The 23,922-nt window shown below is 34.3% G+C and overlaps 1 protein-coding gene and 1 long non-coding RNA gene across 18 annotated transcripts in view; one reads left to right on the plus strand and one right to left on the minus strand.

Moving 5' to 3' along the window:
- LOC124953618 (rap guanine nucleotide exchange factor 2-like) overlaps positions 1 to 23,922 on the minus strand; it is a 131,704-nt gene that overhangs the window by 34,945 nt on the left and 72,837 nt on the right. For 9 of the 17 annotated variants that reach the window (XR_007102281.1, XM_047505293.1, XM_047505304.1 and 6 more), the window contains exons 2-3: positions 11,106 to 11,777; positions 5,702 to 5,777 (exon numbers count right to left, since the gene is read on the minus strand). Coding sequence is in view for 16 of the 17 variants with exons in the window: in XM_047505293.1 (XP_047361249.1) it covers positions 5,702 to 5,777; positions 11,106 to 11,479 (450 nt within the window). In the remaining variant the exon portion in view is untranslated. The remainder of the gene's footprint in view (positions 1 to 5,701; positions 5,778 to 11,105; positions 11,778 to 23,922) is intronic. The other 8 variants (XM_047505254.1, XM_047505322.1, XM_047505332.1 and 5 more) reach the window with 1 other exon arrangement.
- On the plus strand, positions 11,381 to 20,491 carry LOC124953887. Its single transcript, XR_007102360.1, has 2 exons — positions 11,381 to 19,351; positions 19,417 to 20,491. It is a non-coding gene; the product is annotated as an uncharacterized LOC124953887 (long non-coding RNA).

The raw sequence follows: 23,922 nt of genomic DNA on the forward strand, positions 1-23,922 counted from the left end.
TAAGGAACTATAAAATATGATTTTATGATAAGTCTCTATTAAGTCGACTTATTATAATTCAGTCGTAGAACATGTAATTTCGGACTGTACTTAGACAAGATTATCTTGGATTAAAATGACATTCTCTCAGGATTCATCCAGAAATCCAAAATGTTCACTTAAATTTATGTTAATAAAAGGAATATCGGATCTCGTTTGTATCGAAAGAACTTGACGAACGAGAAATGTCAAAGATTTTAAAAAGTAAAATAAATTCGAAGATTTATCGCGTCTTGTTATCACTATCAAATCCGATCATTTTATTGGGAAACTCGATAGGAAGAAAAATAAGTTATCGTCTGTCGTATCGAATTTTTACACGATCGTAAACCGGGAAATGCGAATACGAAGGTTGACTTCTAACTAAAAAATACATATACATACATACATATATATATACATAAATACATATATATATATATATAAAACTCTAAGATTTTATATAAGGATTTTTCGCTACGATGAACGCTTCTTATTCGCATATGTTCATAAGTGATGGATGTAACGAACATGACGAATATATTTCTGACCGTCCACTTGACAAATTTCTTACGTATATGACGTCCATTTAATGTTTATCCTTCGTAAAGTCGCACAAAATGTCATGATCGTACGTACAAGATTAATATTAACAATCAAATCAATTATAACATTTCATAATAATAATTTTAGATTATAATGATTTAATTAAACGATATTATAAAATTCATGGACCGGAATATCGATAAAATTGTCAAACTTATATCACATATAGAAAAAGAACGATGAGCCGAGAAGCTCTTTAACTTTAACACCTCAAAAGAGAAATTCTATTCCCGTTTCAAGTTTAGATACGATAAAAGCGCATATACGTTCTACTTTTCAAAACTGTTTTCAGGAATATATTCGTGTCTCTCGTTTGTTACATTTTTCGCTAGAATAAACTATCCTTCTTCTCTATTAAAGAAGGTGATCCGATGGAACGATAAGGTAAAGAAGAAGCCAGGGGGTAATCAGGTTGAACGAAACGGAGGTCAAATTAAAGTGACACACGAGAGAAACGATCTTATTGTTAAAAAGACGGACACAATTTTCAACGAAGGTGAATTTATACACACACACATATATATATATATATATATATATATATATATATATATATATAAATGCGTCGAGAAAGATCACGAGAACGTTTGTAAACAAAAGAAAATGAAGTATATCATCATCTTGAAGGGGGCCATCCAAGCGGAAAGTAGACGATGATGCATGCTCGATAAACGTCATCGGTTCCGAGGCTGGCCAGACGATGACGTATGCCGAGACGCCTCTGGTGTCCGTTTTGTTGGGGTCCGATAAGTTTCTCACATATATAAACTTCACGTAAGGAAATACATAACGTTGCATAGAAGGATAGATGGAACGCGAATAGAACGGTTATACAATTATATATATATGTATATATATATATATATATATATATATATATGCCCGCATCCTGTGAACGTCACTTGATGTTCTAGTATTTCTGCTTTTTTTCTTTTCTTTTCTTTTCTTTTTCTTTTTTCTCTTTTTTTCTTTTTTCAAGGAAATCTAAACAAAAGGAACGTCCAAAAGACGTTCAAAACAAGAAGAAGATTTCGACAATGATAACGATATAATTCGATTATAAATTATACCTATTTACTGATGTCCTTCCACCCTCATCCCCCCTTGTATATGAACTACTGAAAACTACTGATTCCTGGACTTCGAGATCCTCGAGCCGAAATAATTATACTCGTGAGAAACATACTCTCATGACGATAACGGTCCATTCAGATCGAGTATCAACGTCAACAAAACTGTTTTACTATCTCGACCTTAATCGCGAGGAAGCTAAAGTCCCGATAAAATGAAAAGGCAAACAATACGATTGGCTCATTAAACTCAGATCGAATACGAAAGGCACACGCACGTACGTACATACGCACATACACCCACATATACATACATACATACATATATATATATACATATATATATATATATATATATGCTGGTTCATATAAAATTCGATTCTCACTTTGTATACGATCGAAATAAAGATTATTCGACGACGACTTCTCGTTCTTACGTAACACGTCTGTTCGTATATCAATACGAAGCGATGAGACTTGAAAATACAAAATCGAAGGTACACCTTGATTTTAACAATTTTGCATCGATCTCTCGACTCCTTCGTCGTTCCTTCTTTTTCTTTTTTATTCTTTTTTTTTTTTTTTTTTGTCTTTTCTTCTTCTTTTGTTCTCTTTACTTTTTCTCCTCTTCTGGGCAAACTAAACGAACGTGTCATAAATTCAATTCGTGGAGCGATATAGCTTTTGGTATAAGACATGATATCCGGGTCTGGTCCGACGCGACTTCGGAAATGATTTATTCCAATTTGAAGCTTAAGTTGGAATAAACCCATGGCAGAGGTGATTCAAGAAGAGAGAGACAGAGAGAGAGAGAGAGAGAGAGAGAGAGAGAGAGAGAGAGAAAGAGATAGTAAGGTTAAAGGTCACACGTTAAATTCATAGCAGGTCACAAAGCTGCCGGAGGGCATGCATGAACCTTTGGTGGGATATAGTAACCTGTGACAAACTATGTCCTCTTTCTCTCTCTCTCTCTCTCTCTCTCTCTCTCTCTCCCTTCCTCTCTGTCTGTCTGTTTGTCTGTCTGTCTGTCTCTCTTCTTCTACATTCTTTATCTCTCTTTCGTCACAACTAATATTCGATCTTTATATACAATGTATACATATTTATTATAAATATAAATATATATATATATATATTTTATTTCAAAGACAAATAACAGAGACTTTTTCGTATCAAATGTACATATTTAATCCGTATAGATCATCCGCTTTTGTTCCTCTCAGTATAATTCGATGTAAATAAACTCGAAAGAATGGATATTTGGCCGTTGCAAAGATAGCCTTGATCGCTACATGTCCCGTCGCTTTAAATATAAACGAGCGACCACCGGATTGCTTTGTTGTTTTTAGAACGTGAATTTATATAAACATTTTCTTTTTATATATACATACATACAGATATTCTCTCATATATACTATGTGTTATTATTCTTTTATACATATAAGATAATAACAGTACAATGTATTCGTGTAAGTTGATTCGCTCTTTTTCCTTGGCATGATAAATCTATTCAAAGCTAAAGAAACGAAGAGGAATTTTTGTTGAGCGATACCTGATGGCCGTCAAAAAATAAATAGATTTTTTTAATAAATAAGTTATCGATACTAATAAGAGACAGACGAGAAACGTAAGGGGAGATAAGAGGAATAAAAAACGAAGACATAGGAAGTCACTTACTACTTATCTATAAATATATATATATATATATATATATATATATATATATATGTGTATATTTATGTATGTATATATGTATATATGTACATAGGGATAATACGAGTAACATAGGAATTACGTAATACGTGGGAATACAAACGATATCAAAGAGAAGGACTCCCGATCCTCTCTTAGATCTATTTCTCATTCTTCTCGATCATTTTCCAAGCTCATAGTTCACTATCGGAATACAACAACTTCGTCTTTGGCGCCTTTGCTATCGCAAAAAAGAAAGAGAAAAAAAAAAGGAAATGCATGCATAACCAGAAGATCGACTTGCTGACTCATTCAGTCGGTCATTTTTATTGATTAGTTTGGAACGTCTTATCAATCGTGGGTTGTCACCCGATAACACGGATCTCGCCGGAACCAGGATATGAAGTTATATGATTCATTTTCTATAATGTGAGAGGCGCCTTACGCATCTGTACACATTGCATATCTACGTTCATACATATGCAGTATGCATTTTACAAATAAATACATATTTTTATATACACCTACGTATGCATGTATGTGTGTGTATATATATATATATATCGTATAAACAAACGCAATGGACATTAATTTATATCTTGTTAAAACAATTCATTTCGTATCGAAGCATATTTGTACAGACTTATCCTGTCCGCGTCACAATTAAATTGTATTATATTAAAATGAATAATACGATATTATTTACAAAACAAAATTATGACGTGTAACGTGTTTATTTATCTATTAATCGACAAATGATGATCATTGTGACGATGAATTTGTTTGAAAATTATTATTAAATGATCGAACGCGTAACAAAACGGGATCTATCGTGAATCTAGAAAATTGTATTCAACGTGTAATTAATTATCGCCCTTTTGCATTAAAGCTCAGTTAAAGTCTCGATCGTCATTGTTAATTTTCGATAAACTGAAATGGATTAATAAATTTAATCGTCCGCCCGACACACTATAACGTAAGAGCTTTCTTTGGGCCGTCGATAATACAGTTTTCTTCTTCTAGAAGGTGGCAGCACGATATAGGGAATAGTATGTTCATTCGATGGTTCGAGATTATAGAAAAAAACTAAAGTGATTAGAGACCAGTGATAAAAAATTATTTCCACGATAATTCCCTTTAAATTTCAAATTCGATTATAAACAACGACGACGAGGCATCATAAACGTTTAAAGATATTCCGTGAAATTCAAAATCGTAATTAAACTTTCACGATACTATGCACTTTCCCTCGTACATCTCTTTTCTATCTTTATCCAAACTGCTGAATTTCACGCGAGAGATTGAACTACGATAAAACGAAATATGTTTTATTTACATTCGGAGACATATATTGACGCAATCAATGAAATCGTTTGCGCGAATAGAAAAATTACCAAAAAAAAAGAAACAAAAAGAAAAATAAATAAATAAATAAATAAATAAATAAATAAATAAATAAATAAATAAATAAACAAAAGATAAAGAAAAAGAAAAGGAAAAGAAATTATACACGATATCGCATGCGAATTCTGCCAAGCTTCATTTAAATAATGATTCCTTTTAATGGTACCGTAGAAAGAGTTGAGATGGTACACAGTTTGAAAAGCTCACAGCGAGAACAACAGGAGACAAACTATCGATTAACTGTCTCTACCGCGTAACATCTCGAGTCTGGCCGACATTGTCTTTCGATATGCGATATCGTCACTCGTGTTCCTCGTGAATGCATCGTTTCTAAGTTTCACAGGGAAACACCTGTGCATTCATATTTTTAGATATTGCCCGATGCAATCTAAAAAGTAAAGGTAGACACAGAGAGAGAAAGAGAGAGAGAGAGAGAGAGAGAGAGAGAGAGAGAGAGAGAGGGAGAGAGAGAGACAAATAAACAAAAACAAGACAAAAACAAAAATAAAAAAGAGCAAAAGAAAAAAAAGACAAAAAAAATTCTTTCATATCGAAAAGTTTGTACGTGAAGTATATAAAATACATTCGACATTCTTTTTATATAGATATCTATGTATACTTACATACATATCTATATAATTGATAATATTTTATTTCTAACGATGTAAAAAGAAAGGAATCGATTTCGAATTATTTTCAGAAGATATTTTCCTTTTCGTAACTTTTAAAAATAATATCCTGGCTCGCGACCAGATAATACGCATTTCTTTCCATCTCTCTCTGTCTCCCTCTATCTATCTATCTATCTATCTATCTATCCCTATATCTTTTTTTCCATTTTCCATTGGTAGAAGAAAATTGTAATCTTCATTTTTTGAAGCGCGATAAGAAAACACAAAGAATATACTTACGACGATCATCTCGGAGGGCTCCAAGACGAAACATTCGTTGGGTCTCCTGGCACTGCTGCCCGTCCGCTTTCCAAAGCTACGACAGATAAGAAACAAAAGGGAACATTTTAATACCTCTTCAATGTTCGTAAAAGTACGCGAAATATGTAAGTACTTATTTATATATAAAAATCACAAATAAGAGAAGGATTGATAATCATCGAATGATTATCTTCGAATCTTATCGTATATGTACATTTAATAATCGATTTTTATTTCCCTCGAAATTTAGGATTTACGGATAACACGCGAGCGATTTCGTTCGTGACGCAAAATATCTCCCCTCCCTACCCCCCCACCCACCCACCCGCTCCGAATGGAATCGAACTAAAATGTAATTTATCGCTTCGACCATTCTCCTTTCTATATAACACACAACCTCTCCCTCCCGTCACTTACACCCCTTTGTCTCTTCTGTAATTCGATATAGTTTCGAATCTAACGAAAACAAAGGGAACGTGTTCGCGCAATCGTATAAATACGTATTGTTCGCTTCGTAACTTTTAGTGGCTCCCTTTTACCCCCCCTTACGCCACCTTATCCTCTCTCTCTCTCTCTCTCTCTCTCCTCTCTTTGTTTCTCTTTCTCTTTCTGCTTCACGGACGATCAATTCGAATCTATACATCCGACAGATGTAGCCCATCATCGAGAAGCCACTCCTCAAATTAGCCATAAACCATGCCAGTTTTCGGTTGCCCCATCGATTTACGAAAATCTCTTACGATTAGAGGCAAGTCAGTAGGGGGTGCCTTTTTCGAGTGCCACGAACAATACCGTTACGAATATTCGCCCTCCTGAGAGAGGGAGATCCTAGAAAATGGTTCTTGCGTGCCTTTTCGAGTCATAAAGAAGGAAAGATATATATATATATATATATATTTATATATGTAACAAAGAAAAAGAAAGAGAGAGAAAGTAGTGGTTAAGCCCAATGGATTTTTATTTCCCTTCTTTTTGATTCTAATGCTGACGGATCACTAATAATGCCGTGTTATAAGAGAACGTTACGTCATCATTGAGAAATATATTATTTACGTTTCGTTAAATAAAAAGGAATAAGGTAAATATAAATTGAACGCAACGATATTTTGTTATATATTGTTTCATTTTCATAGACCGATATTACATATGTTTACTCAATAATAATAATAATAATAATAATAATAATAATAATAATAATAATAAGAGTAATAATAATAATAATAATAATAATAATAATAATAATAATAATAATAATAATAATAATAATATTTAGAAAACAAATTCTTGAATCAATGGAATTGTACTGATAATATATATAAAGAGAATGTTATTAGCAATTAAGCCGTACACACATCGCATTTTCTCGGTTGCAAGGAATAGTGATAAACACTCACGATTCTAATTTCATTATGACTGGCCCTTTCGGAAACAATGGCGGAATGTTGCTAGAAACCGCAAGATATCTCCTTCGTTAAAACACATATATATATATATATATGCATGGTGTGTGTTTGTGTGTGTGCATGATGTATGTGTGTATATATTTTCATACGAGAATCGTTGAATGTAGTATAATAACGAGGCAAATACATATTGTTATTTATTCCTCGTGTAACATCGATCCGTGATGCGATATTAAAGGGTCTTTCCCGTAGCCCGTATTAAAGAGATTAACCGTGTTTACCGCTCCTCGTTATACTAAAAGTTCCTGGAGTAATTATGGAGAATTAGTAAAAACGCGTAGGTAATATTTAGACACGTGAACGTGCCCTTCGGACCGTCGTTTCGATCTTCATGATCAGTTTACCCCAGAACCAATTTCTTTATCAAACACGAGATCGTCGACAAACACAAGTTCTTCTTTTTTTTCCTTTTTTTTTTGTTTTTTTTTTTTTTTTTAATTATTTCATAACAAACGAGAGACATATTAATTATATCGCGATCTCATCGTAACCCATGACGTTCAAATTTTATATATTAGAATAATCTTCGTTCATTCGATTTATTGTCATAGGGTTAGTGATTAAAAAAAAAAAAAAAAAAAAAAAAAAAGAAAAAGAACAAAACAAAACAAAATAAAATAAAAACAAAAGCTAATCATCACAGTCGTAAAAAACGAATAATATATAATAATATTTCTTTGATATGATGCATCGTTAAAAGTATGAATAAAATATTTATTTATAATTATGGGATCGCAAAAAAAAATTAGGATATAAGGCCACACCTTCGATCAATATTAATCATTTTAATTAAAATTATAACGTAGCATGGAAACTGTCAATAGACGAAGACTTCGATCTCACAACCCCAAAGAAGATCAACGCTGATCGAAGCTCGATCGAGCCGAAGAAGGGAAGGCCGTAAGGTTGTCGAAGGCTGTTGACCCGATCCCTCTTCTCTTTCTCTCTTTCTTTCTTCCTCTCTTTCTCTCTCTCTCTCTCTCTCTTTCTCTCTCTCTTTCTTTCTCTTTCTCTCTCCCTTTCACAGACACACGCGCACATACAGAATAATCACATACATGCACTTTTCTTCGACTCGTACGAGTATAGGCATGAGACGGTTTTTTGATGCGTAACACACGCATAACGCATGCGTAAACCGCATCTCTTATGAGTACACCGCAGAAAATTCAATTCGACGTGGACGATGCCATCTATCCGAACTCTCTCTCTCTCTCTCTCTCTCTCTCTCTCTCTCTCTCTCTCTCTCTCTCTCTCTCTCTTTCTCCATATCTTTTTCGATCTACTCTCTACCATCTTTCCGTCACAATTTAACGTCACATTATACCTTCTTCTCCGGATTACGTTTATCAGTGGTTATCGAGCCAATATCACAACTTTGTATGGCTTCTTATGAAGGAACGACTTTAGAAAAATTCATTCTCGAATGAGGTTGAGAGAGAGAGAGAGAGAGTGAGAGAGAGAGAAGGAGAGAGGGGGCATGAAAAGAAAAAGAAAAAGAAAACGGAGAGAAAAGAAAAAAGAAAGGAGGGAGAAAATCTTTCGATCGTAATTTTTTGCTTGAGCTCGAGTTAGTTCACTGGGAGAGGTTTAAAAACGCGGTGCAGCAGAGCGTCGACGATTTTCAGCGAAGCCAATTAAATTTTTACGAGGTAGGTAGGTAGGTAGGTAGGTAGGTAGGTAGTAGGTAGGTAGGTAGGTAGGTAGGTAGGTTGGTAGGTAGGTAGGTAGGGATATAAACGCAAAAGTGAATCCGGATTTACGTGCAAGGAACTCTATATGTGATTTCGGCGCGAGTGAAATATTTTGAAGGTTTTCTCTTTTTTTTTTTTTTTTTATATACATATTTCGTTGTCGCAAACGTTTCGTTTGTTTTTTTTTCTTCTTTTCTTTTCTTTCTTATTTTCTTCCTCATTTCCCCGTTACGACGAGATATTGCGAGTCACGGTGGAAGAATTAGAAAAAAAAAAAAAAGAAAAAAAAAAAAAAAAAAAGAAAAACAAACGTGGTATAACTATGATAAACGATTAGAGAGAGCTTCGAAAAAAGTTCTTTCAGTTTTTATTTTTATCGTGACGAAAAACACGAAACTTTCGTACCTTTCTCAAGAGCTCGTTTCCCTACGAAATATTCCTGGACACAGGGTCTCGTGTATGATTTTCTCCCTCGTTTCCGCCATGAGTACGAGAAAGGGAGAAATAGTGAAATAAAGAAAGAGAGAAAGAGTGAGCATGACAGAGAGGGTGGTTTCATTGAAGGGGATGGAAAAGAGAAAAATGACGAAAACCTACGAGGTTTTCCGACGAGACAGCGTCTCATTGTCGACCTGAGCATAGCAAAGCATTCTCTCTCTCTCTCTCTCTCTCTCTCTCTCTCTCTCTCTTTCTCTTTCTCTTTCTCTCTTTTCTTCCTTTTTCTCTCAGTCTTTCATTCATTTTGCGAAATCATCCGTCCCATTTCACAAGTGCCAGACGAGAATCCACTCGACTTAATGAAATATTTCTCTGCCCGTCATTAGCTCGCTTACGTTGGCCCTTATCGGAACGTTTTCCTCTCGTTTTGGATGTAAAAAAAAAAAAAAAAAAAAAAAAAAAGAAAGAAAGAAAGAAAGAAAACAAAAGAAAAAAAGTAAAGATTTCTCTTCGCTAAAAGGAAGGGGAAAAAAAAGAAGTAGAAGAAAAAAAAGAAAATTCCAAACTCGAGGAGGAAGTTCCGATTATCCCCACGTTTAATCCTAGAATTTTGTCGTTAGTTACGACAGTTGACTAGTGACTATATCATTCACGTATTTACGTAGGTATAAATCTACGTGCATCGTATTTAGAAACCCACGCATATATATATGTATATATATATACACCGTGCATCATGACATACTAATTTACTCGACTATGAAGACGCTAGTAACATTTAGTAGGCGCTCGTTCTAACGGTTATACTCGATGCTTCGAAGTGCGTATCCATGTTCCGTTGGAAAAATGATTACGTCGATGTTTCATACTTTTGATAGATATTTATAATAGTACGTTTAACGTCATTTGCAATTTTACACGTTGTTTTTAATATTTGTAATTTTTTTTTTTTCTTCTTTTTTTCCCTCTATTTTTCCTTCTTTTTTTTTTTTTTTTTTTTTCTAACCCAATTATACCACCGAAATACATAACTTCAAAAAGCATTGATTTATACTACTAATTAATATAAACTCATCAACTCGTCCGTTAGCTTTTACACGAAATATAAAGGGATAGGTATGAATTAGATATACGAACTTTAGAGGCTGATGGGGTAGTATTCGTCGAAAGAGATGAAAAGGAACGAAATATGCGTATGTCTGGTAAAGTGAAACGTTTCAGAGATATTCCGCAAAGTAAATATCTTATTTTGCAATGAGGATTTTGAACTCAAATAATGCATTGAGTGGGTATATTTGTGAGAAGGTAAAAGAATAAAAGACAAAAATTAAAACGAAGAAAAAAAAATAAAAGGAAAGGAAAAGAGAAGCAAAAAGAACATCGAAGAGGAAAAATATGTAGAATATTGCGTTACACGCAGCACGAAAAATCTATGTAGATTTAATTTATCTGGAAATAATATTTCTGAAATGTTTACTGTTTTTTTTTTCTTTTTTTTTTTTTTTTTTCAAAAAGCAAAAACGTATGTACGTAGGATAAATCTAAAAAAATAGAATCGATGACTAGCATCAGCCTCTCCTGTATTCATATAAATATAAAAATAAAATTCAATCTGAAGGAACGACAAGAGATAAGTAAAAAAAACAACTTCTAACTTTAACTGGAAATAATCCAGAGATCGGTTTCGTAATTAACGAAACGGCAGACGGAAGAACGAACAAGATGAGAGAAATGGAAAAGTGAGGGGGTGTGTGTATGCGCGCGAGGAAAAGGGAGAGGGCGACTCACCAAACGGAAAATCGTCTTCTCGGAAAGGTCGGCGGCGGTGGTGGGGGAGCACGATGGCTCCTGTCGACCGATTCACTTCTCAGAGCTTGAACGGCCTTCGGTACGGCCCTGAAAGGTTCCTGAGTTGTCCTCACAAAAGATCCCGCGACGACGGCGCCATTACCAACAGCGTCGCTCAAAAGATGGCTCCCACCACCTCCACAAGCACCCATACTACCACCACCACCACCACCACCACCACCACCACCACCACCGTGGAAACTGTTCCATCTTCTCACAGGGCCCCTATTGTTGTTGCCGTTGTTGTTGGCTGTGGTAGTCGTGCTGCTACCAGTCCCAATGGGGCCACGAAATTGATTTGTGTGTTTGTGCATTCTCCTCCGTGTTTCTCAGAAATCGATTTTCACTCGCCTCCACGACTTTTCGCATTTCCTTCTCGTCTCCATCGTATCGGTAATATTCACAACAACTATCTCTTATATTTCTCGAACTACATCCTTCTTCTACTTTTCTTTTCTCTTTGACTTCTTTCAAGTGTATCCCTTTTGTTGAATAAAATATTTCCTTCCTTTATAATGAGACTCCTTTCAATGCTTAAAAGCCGAAGAATCAAATAAGGACTTTATCTCTTCCAAAACATTAAAATTCCTTTTGGTCTTCCTAAGAAACCATCTAGAAAAGTGTTCGCGAGTTGTTATGATCACTCGTGAATGATCCACCGAACGATCGATTCCTATTTCCGATATTTCCTTCGTACTCGATTCGTGTGTCTACCAGGAAAGAATATTGTCGGTCTAGAATCATTTACATATATATATATATATATATATATATATATATATATACACTCTAATAACAATCAGAAATTTCTTCTTCGATTCTTTTCTACGTGCCCAATCGTTATTCCTAACCTTTTTCTAACAACACGAGAAACGTGCCACTTGCGTGAAAAGGTACGCTCGACTAACGGCCGACGCGTCTCATACTTATCTCTCTCTCTCTCTTTCTTCTCTCTCTCTCTCTCTCTCTCTCTCTCTCTTTCTCCCTTTCTCCCTATCTTTAAATTGTGCTTTATCAATTCGGTGCGTTTGCACGGAAGCACGATAACAGAACGAAGAGAGAAGAACTACGCGATGGCAACGACGACGACGACGACGACGACGACGACGACGACGACGATAAAATCCGAGACAGCCGTAAGGGAGTCGTCGCTTCTTTCGAGTTAGCCGCGTAGTGGTATCATAAAACGATAAGTATCCTCCTCCTCCACCTCCTCCTGTTCCTTTTCCTCCCTTTCTCCCCTCCCCGTTTCTTTCCAGTAACAATCCTTCGTCCAATTTCGAAAGCTGCTTCGTGAGCCGTCTCCTATCAAACACGGCCGTTTGATCGTAAAACTATCGTTTTCGTTGCAACGTGCGTTCTAGTAGAAGCGACAGCTCGATTTCGTATCGTTTTCAACGAACACCCTTATACGACCGATAATGCGATCGTCGATAGGAAACAAAGTCATTCGGATGTTACCGGATATTGTCGTGTTACAATGAAGATAAACGAAAGAATATTTCGAAAGAGAATCGAATCACCAATGGAGGAATCGTATTACAAACACAACATACGAATACAATGGACAATCGAATCTCGCGCGAATTGGAATTTTAAATCGATCGGAAATTTTTCGTGTATAAATCGATCTTGATATACATATATATATATATATATGCTCGATTTCGTACATGCTTCGTAAATGATCTCGCTACGAAGCATAATTTTATATAAAATATAAATTATTTTTTGTGCCAATTTAAAAGAGGGTATTGAAAAAAAAAAAAGAAAAAAGAAAGAAAGAAAGAAAGAAAGAAAGAAAGAAAGAAAAATAAAGACAAACAGAGAAAGAAGGAGATAAAGAAGAGAAAGAAGAAAAGAAAAAGCATCTATGAAACTTGGAAAACATAAAACGGGATGAAAGTCGAACTTCTTTTATCGTCCCTTTTTTTACATCGTCGTATCGTTATTACGTTTATTATGAACGCTGTATAGTTCCTCCGAACGAATCTTATATCTTCGAGAAATAATTTTAAATACCGAGAAATAAATTCGAACAGACTGTGGAAAAAGTAAATTTCTTTGTACGATTGATAATAATTTCGGATAAATTTGTTGTGAAAGGAAGATCGAAAAAAAAAAAAAAAAAAAACAAAATCGATTTATTACGACAAAAAATGCATGTAGTCAAACACGTTCATAACTATTAACCATTATTATTTCACCTATAAGTAAAAGAAAAGTTATAAAGATAAAAAAATCCGAAGTTTTTCCGTGATTTATCTTTCGATGTATATGTATATACTTTATAATTTGCATAGCTTTATGTAATATCTGTCGAATAAACCTTAATTCTAAAGTGACGATAATCCGAACGAGAACAAGGTAAGAGTAGAGAGGTTTAGAAGAGGAAAAGAGAGGGAAGAAAAAGTGAGAAAATAAAGAGAGAGAGAGAGAGAGAGAGAGAGAGAGAGAGAGAGAGAGAAGGATAGAAGGATAGAAGGAGAGAAAGAAAAGTCCACGTATAATGGCACCCGTGGGAACAGCTTAGTAATGGCGTGTACCAAAGTGCATAAGAGGCCCCAAAGGAGGGCTAGGTTTAAGGATAAGGCAAGAGAGTGGGTAGACCTTCTCGAGTAGTGGATAGAAATTCAGTGAGCTTGCAAAACCCCTTGAGCACGCGCTCGAGAAGGCGGCTCGTCTTCCTCTTTTCGTAGCAGCCAAGCTTACGAAAGGAAAATATAGGAGTACACACTTTCCCAACGACGTTTGTGCTTTTCCGCGCTGAAAAAGATTTCCTCGTCGTCTCTATACGTATCTGCCTACCTGCGTAATTCAGACATGTGTACGTAACGCAACTACGTATGTATTTATATATATATGTATATATGTATGTATGTATGTATGTATGTATGTATGTATGTATGTATGTATGTATGTACGTATGGATAAGAGCAAACGTCTGACTTTACTTTGCTCGTGATACGCTCTTTTCAAGTTGAACGACGAAATCGAACAACGAAACGAAGTAACGATTTGGCTTATCTCGATTTTCTTCTCGTTGAACTTAAACTTCCTGATATTTCCACCGATCCAAAATTGATCCCCGTCGAATCGAATTCATTTCATATCGTTTCATTTCGTTTCATTTCGTTTCGTTTCGTTTCGTTTCGTTTCGTTTCATTTCGTTCGTTCGTTCGTTCCAGTTACATGCGAGTGATCTATTTTTTCTTCTTTCTCTTTTTTTCCCTTTTTCCGTTTTCTCCTCCTTCGCTTTTTTCTTTTCTTTTTTTTTTTTTTCTTTTTTCTTTTTCTTCCAAACGGAACAAAACTTTTGCAATTGAAATCGTTCGAATAGAAAAAATAAACGCACGTTATTCGATATACATACATATCAATATTCACGTAACATTCGTCATCGAATTGACCGCCGTTTTGAAAAAAAAAAAAAAAAAAAAAGAAAAAAAAAAAAAAAACGCATATATTTTTGTTAACGTGTTAAACGACGAATATAAATCTAAAAAGTGACGATGGATCTTTCCATCTCGCCACGTTAAAAAAAAAAAAGAAGAAGAAGAAGAAGAAAAAAAAAAGAGAAAGAACAAAAAGAAAAAACAGAAATTCCGGAAAAAGTAATTAACTGTAGTAATAGCGATAATTACCGGTGCAGTTTAACGCCACGTTAGGAAATAGGAGACGAAGAAAACTGCTCGCTCGTAAAAGCGCGATAGACGAGTACATGTGTATGATTGCTACTCAAATATTCAACCGTCTGTGTACGTTTTTCTGCGTGGATGTATCTTCCATTTTCACTGTCTCATTCTTTCTCACTCTCACTCTCACTTTTTCTCTCTTTTTTTCTCTGTATATTTCTTTCTCTCTCTCTCACTCTCTCTCTCTCTCTCTTTCTCTCTCTTGAACGTGCTTGAATTGCTATCCAAAGGGAAAGAGAGAGAGAGAGAGAGAGAGAGAGAGAGAGAGATCGAGTCGTGTTGAGTATGTTGAGGCCATACTTGCTTCTAACGAGGATTGGTCTCTTTAGGTAGAAATACATATATGTATGTATGTGGGTACGTATGTATGTATGTATGTATGTATGTGTTGTATATGTTAGAGGATAGTAGAGGGCGAAGGAAAATCTCGCCAACTTCATAGCTTCTACCTGGAACGCTTTACGAAGGACTTAAGGGAAGAACATTTTACAGGTGCAGCGGTTGTATCTACTATCTCAAAGCAAAACTTCTACGATATTTCTGTTCCTTCCATACCTTCCATTTTCATGTCTCTCTCTCTCTCTCTCTCTCTCTCTTCTGTACTTTCTCCTTCTCTCTCATTCCATTTTATTATTCCCTTAGCTTCAGAAGCTTTCCAGCATAACTGTCGCGTAGTTTCTAGTAAACAAGTTCGCCGATATGACGTGATACCAGAAGAAAATTGCTACGAAATAATCGCGATATTATATATGTATACGTATATACACCATTCTGTATATATGCTATAATATAATATAATATAATATAATATAATATAATATATATATATATATATGCATCTAATGTATATATGTTGCTCCACGAACCGTTCAAAAATTTACATTTAAAATATAACAGATTGTATTTTAATCTCGACTATATCCGTGCGTACCTTCGCCTTTAAATCCTTCCCCTTTTGAACTTTTTATTCTTTTTTAACGAAAGAAGAGATAAAACGTTATCCCGCAATGTTTGTGAATTCCTACCTCGTGAAGAAAGTTTTCTTACATAGCGTCGGATTTGCAAAGGTAACGTAAATTATCGGCCTAGGATAAATTGAGTTCGAAAAGTGGGATTAAACCTGGTGGAAAATCGAATGTTACTATGTACTTTGCAAACGCCTTGAAAAGTTACGACACAAAAACTTGGAAATAACGAGAAAGAAAGTCACGATGGTACCCATCACCTTTATATACCAACGCAAGTCATATAGGATTTCTCTTATTGTTGGGAAAGAGAAAAACGAATGTAAAAGCTACGAAACGAAGAGGAGTCATCGAAGTGGCAAAAAAAAAAAAAAAAAAAAAAAAAAAAAAGAAATAAGAAGAGAGGGAGAGAGAGAAAGAGAGAGAAATACGAAAATAATCGAAGGAGAGGCAAACCAACGGAGAAGTTAATTACAAGAACGATAAGGTGAAACGAAGTGGAAGAAAAATTTCAATTTCCAACGAAATACGCGGACCGTGTCTTCCGGTACAACGATCCCACTCAGCGTAAACGCAATTATTAATTGTAATGCCCTCGTGTAGCCGCCTTGATTAGCACGATTCTTTTTTTTCTTGTTTTCCTCTTCTTCTTCTTCTTCTTCTTCTACCTTTTTTTTTCCCTTGCTCGGTCATAATGAAAGTAGCCGTGCCATGAAAGTAGCTCGTTCGTGTAAGGCGGTTGAAATATAAAAATTTTAAGCGACTACGATCAAAAAGATAAAGATAAAGATAAAGAAAAAGAAGAAGAAGAAGAAGAAGAAGGAGCCACGTTTTTACCTTCGAATTTTAACCAATCAAGATATCTTAAGAAATCTTATCGGATTTTATTTCGATAAGATTCCTCTCGCTTTTCGCTTTCTTCTCATAAACATAAGTATACGCGTATATATAATACATAAATGCTATTAGTTATATAATTTTTCGTCTAAGACGGAAGAACTATCTACGTCTATTATTAAATATTAGCTTTATGCTCATTTTTATTCCTATAACGTCGTATTTAGAAAAAAAAAAAAAAGAAAGAGAGAGAAAAAAAAAAAGAAAGAAATATAAGTATTGAGAAATGTATGAACGTGCGCGTTGATCCTTGAAAGAAAAGAAAAGGAAAGAAAAAAATTAAAAAAAAGAAAAAGAAAAAAAAAAAGAAAAAGAATGATGGAATTTCAAAGAAAATGATGATCGAATCGAGAAAGGTAAGAGAGTTCGCAATCGTTATCGCCATTGCCTTTTATCGCGTTTTTTAAAGGGAACAAATGAAATTTCCACGTTTCTCTTCGATGCGACAAAGTGGCTCATAATTCTTCTTCGTAGTATCGCATGTTTCCACGAGGATCCGCATAGTTGACGACAACGAAGTCTTCGATTTTCGAACTATCGTCTAACTAATTGCCCACCTCCCCCCCCCTTCCCCCTCCTCCTCCCCCGTTAGAATCTCACAAATTTATCGAAGTTATGCTTGCAATTATATACGAAGAAAAAAAAAAAAAAAAGAAAGAGAAAAATAAAAATTTAAGAAGTAATTATAATTGAAAGTAATAATCATAAGAAAGTAATTATGTTACGTTAGTATGTCAACAATAAATATATTTTAAATGTATTCGAGTAAAAGGAAGATCCCATTTAAATATATTGACAACGAAGCCGAAACCAAAGTCGATGAAAAATTGGTATTAAGTAAGAGAAACTTTTTTCTTATAATCCTCCATCACCATCCGCCTATCCAACGTCGTTTCTCGATGAAGAGCGATGCTCGGAGCAAAAGGTCGCCATTATTTTTCACACGTCTCAGACTACACTTTACGACGTCGAACGGGCTTAAAAGCAAATGCGGCAAATAAATAACATAAGTTAAATATTTACGAGATACATCCTTCTTTTTCGACATTGCAAATGACCGATCATCAACATTCCATGTATATTAAACGAAACTATAGATAATTACATATATTGAACCTATCAAAATATATTATCGACCAGCTGTTGATCATTAAGATTATACAATCGATAAATGTATGTATATATAAATATCGATGGTATTTCATCATAATCGAGGAAATTGAAAATAAACGAACTTATAACGATAACATCATGACGAATACCGAAGCGACTACGTTTCAAATACGTATCATTTGACGTGCATTCGATAGTACCGAAATGAAACGATGATTAAACGGACTTTGTTCTTCGACATGACATAGTAATTGATACCAAACGAACCACAGAGACTTCATATTCCCTTGGTGACGAAAACATATTGATTCGTCGGACGATAAATTCAATCAAGTGATAAAAGAGGATAAAAAAAAAAAGAAAAAAAAAAAGAAAGAAGAAAAAATAAATAAAGAAAAAAAACGTCTATTTGAAATACTATTATCGTACTAATTTCATTTATCCAAAGGATTCTCTTTGAGACGTAACAGAGTTGAACGAATCTAATGCTATATGTATAGTTGAAAAGGATATTTCTTTGAAAAGATAAAAGGCTTGTTTTTTTCTAACTATCTTTTCTCTCCCCTCCTCTCTCTCTCTCTCTCATTTTTTCTATTTCTTTGGAACGAGTTTACAGACGCAAGATAATATAATTGGGTAAAGTAATAGAAGAAGAAAGAAAGAAAGAAAAAAAAAAAATAGAACAAAACAGAACAAAACAAAACAAAACCGAGTACTGCCTTTCGCTGGCTCATTTCCGCATCGCCGTGTATCTTTTCCATGAGATGAAACGCAAATTACCGAGCATCTCTCTCTCTCTCTCTCCCTCTCTCTCTCTCTCTCTCTCTGATTTCTAGACCAACGGATGAGAAATCTTCCACGAAAAGCGTAATAACAATGAGACAAAATATAACGAGGAAAAAACGAGGATCGAAAGGGATGTTCTAACGGAAAGGGATAGGAAGGGAGAGAGAGAGAGAGAGGGAGGAAGGGAGGGAAAGAGCGGGGAAATATGAATATAAGCAAAAAGGAAAGAAAGAGAGAAAGAAAGAAAGGAAGAAAGAAAGAATAACAGAAAGAGAAAGAGATAAAGGAACGAAAAAGGGCAACGAAAGAGGATAAAGATCCTTCTACTCCATTCATGGATAACCTTGACCATTGTTGAAGCTTGCTCTAATGCCTACCGATCCTTGCAGGTTCATTTTTTTTTTCTCACCCTTGCTTTCCTAACGAGCGTCATTCCCATAAATTTTCTTACCCTTCCTGGGATCGTTAAAAATCGTCCTATGTACTCTTACTTAGATCTTTTAAAAATTCTTATTAAAACGGCTACCCTTCAAAGAAAAAACAAAAAAAAAAAAAAAAAAAAAAAAAAAAAAAAAAAAAAAAAACAAGAAAAAAAAAAAGAAAAAAAAAGTGAGAGATACTTTGTCTCTCCTTGTTTGTCAATGGATTTGAAAGTGGTATATATAGAATGGAGGGATAGAGAGAGGGGGAGGGGAATAGAGAGAAGAGGACATCTAGAAATATTGATGAAGTAAGTTGTATCAATGACGAATTAGCGTTAACTTTAAAGGACTAATGTCCTTTATAATATTTCAGAGCAAGGACATGGAGATAAAGGAAGGAATCACCGTTAACGTTGGATTGAATCAACGCAACATCTCGTCTGGTTCCTCGTTTCCGGCAACAATATCGACGTACCCAACCATCGAGCCAAGTCGACTAATGAATCGAGCTTCGACGTTCCTCGTTAACGGCAATTATCAAAGGAATCGATATATGTATATAGAGAAAAATGTTCGCGGCTAAAGTTCGTTAGCAGTCAACGCGGTAGCTGTTTTTTCGTCGCGGAAACTAACGATCTTCGTTCTTTCTCTTTTACTCCTTTTTATCGACGTCAAATCATGACGGGTGGCTTCATCGTTGAACGCATAGAAAACGATTTTCTTTTCTTCCTCTTTTTTTTTCCTTGTTTTTCTTTTTTTTTTTTTTTCTTTTTCCTTTCTTTCCCTCGAATGAATTTTATAGTCAAAGGAGAAAATATCGTAAATTTTCTTTTTTTTTTTTTTTTTTTTAAGATCGTTAAACGATCGTAAGATTTCTGCGAATCGTTTATGATGACTTGTTTTATACACGAATTAACTTCTTTCTCTCTCTCTCTCTCTCTCTCTCTCTCTCTCTCTCTCTCTCTCTCTCTCTCTCTCTTCTCTTCTCTTTTTCAAATCGTTTTATCTTTTTAATAAAATAAAATTCTTACTTTCTTTTTTATTTATTTCTTTCCTTTTTTTTTTCGTGCAAGATTTATATGATCCCTTCTTTCTGAAAAAGTCATATTTTTTAACTTTAAGAATTTATATGAAAAATCAGATATAAATATATTTATACCTAATAAAAGTGAGAGAGACAGAGGGACAGAGGGGGAGAGAGAGAGAGAGAGAGAGAGAGAGAGAGAGAGAGAGAGAGAGAGAAAGAAGAAACCTGTGTACACGTATGTGAAAGTATAAAGTGATTAAATATAAAGTAGAAAGTTCGTTTAAAATAGTTTTCAAACGAATTCGAAAAATATCTTTATTTATGGCCAAATATTTCTAATTTTAATTCGTAAGTTCTCCAAAATGTGAATGTCAACGATTCAAATTGTAGACCATAAATGCGATCGTAGATCGGAAACATATTTCAGACATTCTGTTTCCTCATCGTTGTTCTGTTCCCATAATACACATCTCGATGTTGCAATCGTGCCGAACGTGCTATCGGTTAAACCAAAACCGCGTTACGAGGAACACACAAACTCGAGTAATTCACCGTCATGTGGATTTCCGCAAGCCCGTACGACGAGGAATCAAACCTGTATGTAGGATACAGGTAGATATATCTATATATTCGATCTAACGAGAGCTGCGGGCTCAAACGATTCGAGGATTTTACTTCTCCTTCTTTACTCCTTTGATGCTAGGAGAGTTAATTCCGCTCATTACCATAAAACGAAATCGTTCATCCACGAATTTAACGAAGCGGTCAATGCAAAGGATATCCGTGTCGCTAATATGACATTTGATGAAAATTCATTTGAATGTTATGCTTTTAATTATATCCAATACGAATTAGATAAAGTAAAAAATAAAAAAAAAAAAAAAAATAAATAAATAAATAAATAAAAAAAAAAATTAATCAAATAATATGAACGGGTTATCGTTATTTCAATTTTAAAAAAAAATTTTATGACTTTTATCAGACACCTGATTCAGTTCGAAATAAATAAATAAATAAATAATTAAAAAAAGGAAAAAAGATCGTTTTCAAATTTCGAACCTTTGCTTTAATATTAAAGCGTGCCGAGGGATATATACTTTTTTTTACATTTAAATAACGTAAAGATTTTCAAATACTTTTTAGATATCATTATAACAAAGAACGAAAAGGGAACAAAATATTTAATATCCGTACAAAAATTACGCTCATTCGGTATACTTCGTTTCACGAATATATATCATAATTCAAAATTCTTTTATAATTATATGTTTGATAGTGATTAGGAAACAGTTTGCGATAAAGTGAAATCACTTTGTAATATATATTGCATTAGATATTTCACCGATATTTATCAATATGAAATATTTTTTTTTTTTTTTTTTTTCTTAATAACCTAAGAATGTACGTAATAAACTAAGAGAAAAGCTATTTTCAAATGTACATAGATTTTGTTCGTTCTCGTTGCTTCTTTTCTGAAAAATGATATCTAAAAGTATTTAAAATCTACATATCATTTAAATATAAAACTATATGTACCCCTTCAATGTATTTTAATATTAAGATGAAGGGCTGATATTTCAAGATGATTGTTTTTTTTCTTTTTTTTTTTTTTTTTTTTTTTTTTTTTTTTTTTTAATTTGGAGCTGGACTAGAGGATTTACTCGTCAAAGATCAAATAGATGGCTATTTCATTTTCTTAGATTTACTTTCATTCGAAATAAAACGATCATTTTTAATTTTGATCTTGGATTAATGTTGATCAGTTATTTTTCTTTCTTTTTTTCTTTTTTTTTTTTTATTTAACTTTTTATTTAACTTTTTCCATATTCAAATCCGCATATAACGTCTTTAGATTAAGTGACCTCGTCAATAGTTTTTTTTCCTACGTCATATCTTATTTACTTGATACCTACAACAAATCGATACGAAGATATAAATTGATCGTGGAACGAAGCGATGCGAAAATCTCGAAAAAATATATTCCATCGAACGTAATTCATGTATCGTTGGATACGAGAGATAAAAAAGATCGACGATAAAATTTTGACGTTCGACATGGCAAAGTAATATTTCCAGGGAACCCTTCCTAACCAAATAGGCGGTGTGCTTTTTATTACCCCTATGCCAAATAAATGCCACGAAATAAAGTCGTTTGTTCCGGAAAAGGGGTAGGGGGAGGGAGATTGGAGAGTAGAGGGTGGGGGGGAGGCGGGCGAGGAGGTAGGGAGAAAGTTCGCACGATTTACGAGAAAAATCGTTGGCAAAGAATTCACGATACTTATGCGCATATCGATAACTATGTCCTATATGTTATAATCCACGATGAAAAGGATATAAAGAAAAAATTATTCCATCTCGTATCGATATCACCCATAGCTTTACGTAATCTTTTTCATTTAGTTTCCCGATTTGATCAACTTTCCCGAATTGAAAACCACAAAATGAAACTTGATTTACACATGTAATCCTGAGCCTTATCGATTTCTTTTTTTCTTTTCTTTTTCTTTCTTTCTTTTTTTTTTATTTTTTTTTTATTTTTTTTTTTTTTTTTATTCCTTTTTAAATTCCTTTCAATTTACTACACTCACTTCCAGGAAGAAAAATTCGGAGAGAGCAACTTCACTGGCAACTATACCAGGATGGTTAAACGTGCGCGGAAGTGAATTTTAATTTTACCATTTTATTTTTATTTTTAACAAATAAATAGTATTTACATTTGAAAATTCCATTTTCCTAAATCCCAACGTAGATAACGTTTATTCCTAGAAGATATAAAATATATTTCTTTTCTTTATTTCTAACTTTTTTTTTTTTCCAACATTTATTCCTAAAAAAAGTACAAATATATGTCTTTTTTCTTTCTCTTTTCTTTTTTTTTTTTGTTTTTGTTTTTCTCTCTCCCTCTCGCGATTCACAATGGAAAACAAGAAAAAATGAAAACATTTTCAACGAAAAAAATTTTGTCAATAATAAAATGATAGAATTCTCGTATAAATGTATCGATAGGTTCGTTAGTTTCACACTTTTTACCAGGAAAAATTTCATCGACGAACTTCATCAAAAAAGATATGGTCATGAGAGGTTGGTTGTCGGTTAGCCGGTCGATGAATGAAGGGCTCAACGGAAAAAGGCGAGCTTTTGAAAGGGATGGAAGATAATATACAGGAGGAGACTGAAGCCGTTCGTTCGATGATCGCGATTCAGTACCATTCGAAAAAAAAAAAAAAAAAATATATAATAGACATGCTTTGTTCAAGTTGCATCTCCTTCTTACGTTCACTTTTTTTTTCTGACAAATGATATTTGTCAAATATAAAATCGCGGAATGTGCTCGGTGGCAGAGACGGGGGGAGGAGGGGGGGTGGAAGAATAAAGGAAAAAGAATGAGAGAGAGAGAGAGAGAGAGAGAGAGAGAGAGAGAGAGAGAAATTATACGTATAACTTCGTGCATGATGAAAGTGTACGAAACAATGGTTTCTTGTTATTAGCGTGTACGTTAACGAAACCATGACTAAGCATCGAGAAAAGTGAAGGTAGTATACGCGCTTACTTAACTATAATATACGTAGATATATCTCATTTCTTTTTTTCTTTTTTCTTTTCTTTTTTTTTTTTTTTTTTTTTTTTTTTTTTAGTACTCAAAGTAGAAGACGAAGAAATGAAGAAGGAGAAGAAGAAAGAGCGCAAGCGCGTGCACGAGAAGATCTACACCGTGAGAGAACGACCCTGGATCGCCTTGGGAGTCGGGCCTCCATTCAGAAGTCTACCTTTCCCACAGTGTCTTCCTCCAAACGAAGACGACGAAGAAACGCGTAACCGAAGAAACATCGGTCAAAGTTCAGCGTACCTAGC

Source organism: Vespa velutina, chromosome 1, assembly GCF_912470025.1.
Source record: "Vespa velutina chromosome 1, iVesVel2.1, whole genome shotgun sequence".
Taxonomy (NCBI): Eukaryota; Metazoa; Arthropoda; class Insecta; order Hymenoptera; family Vespidae; genus Vespa; species Vespa velutina.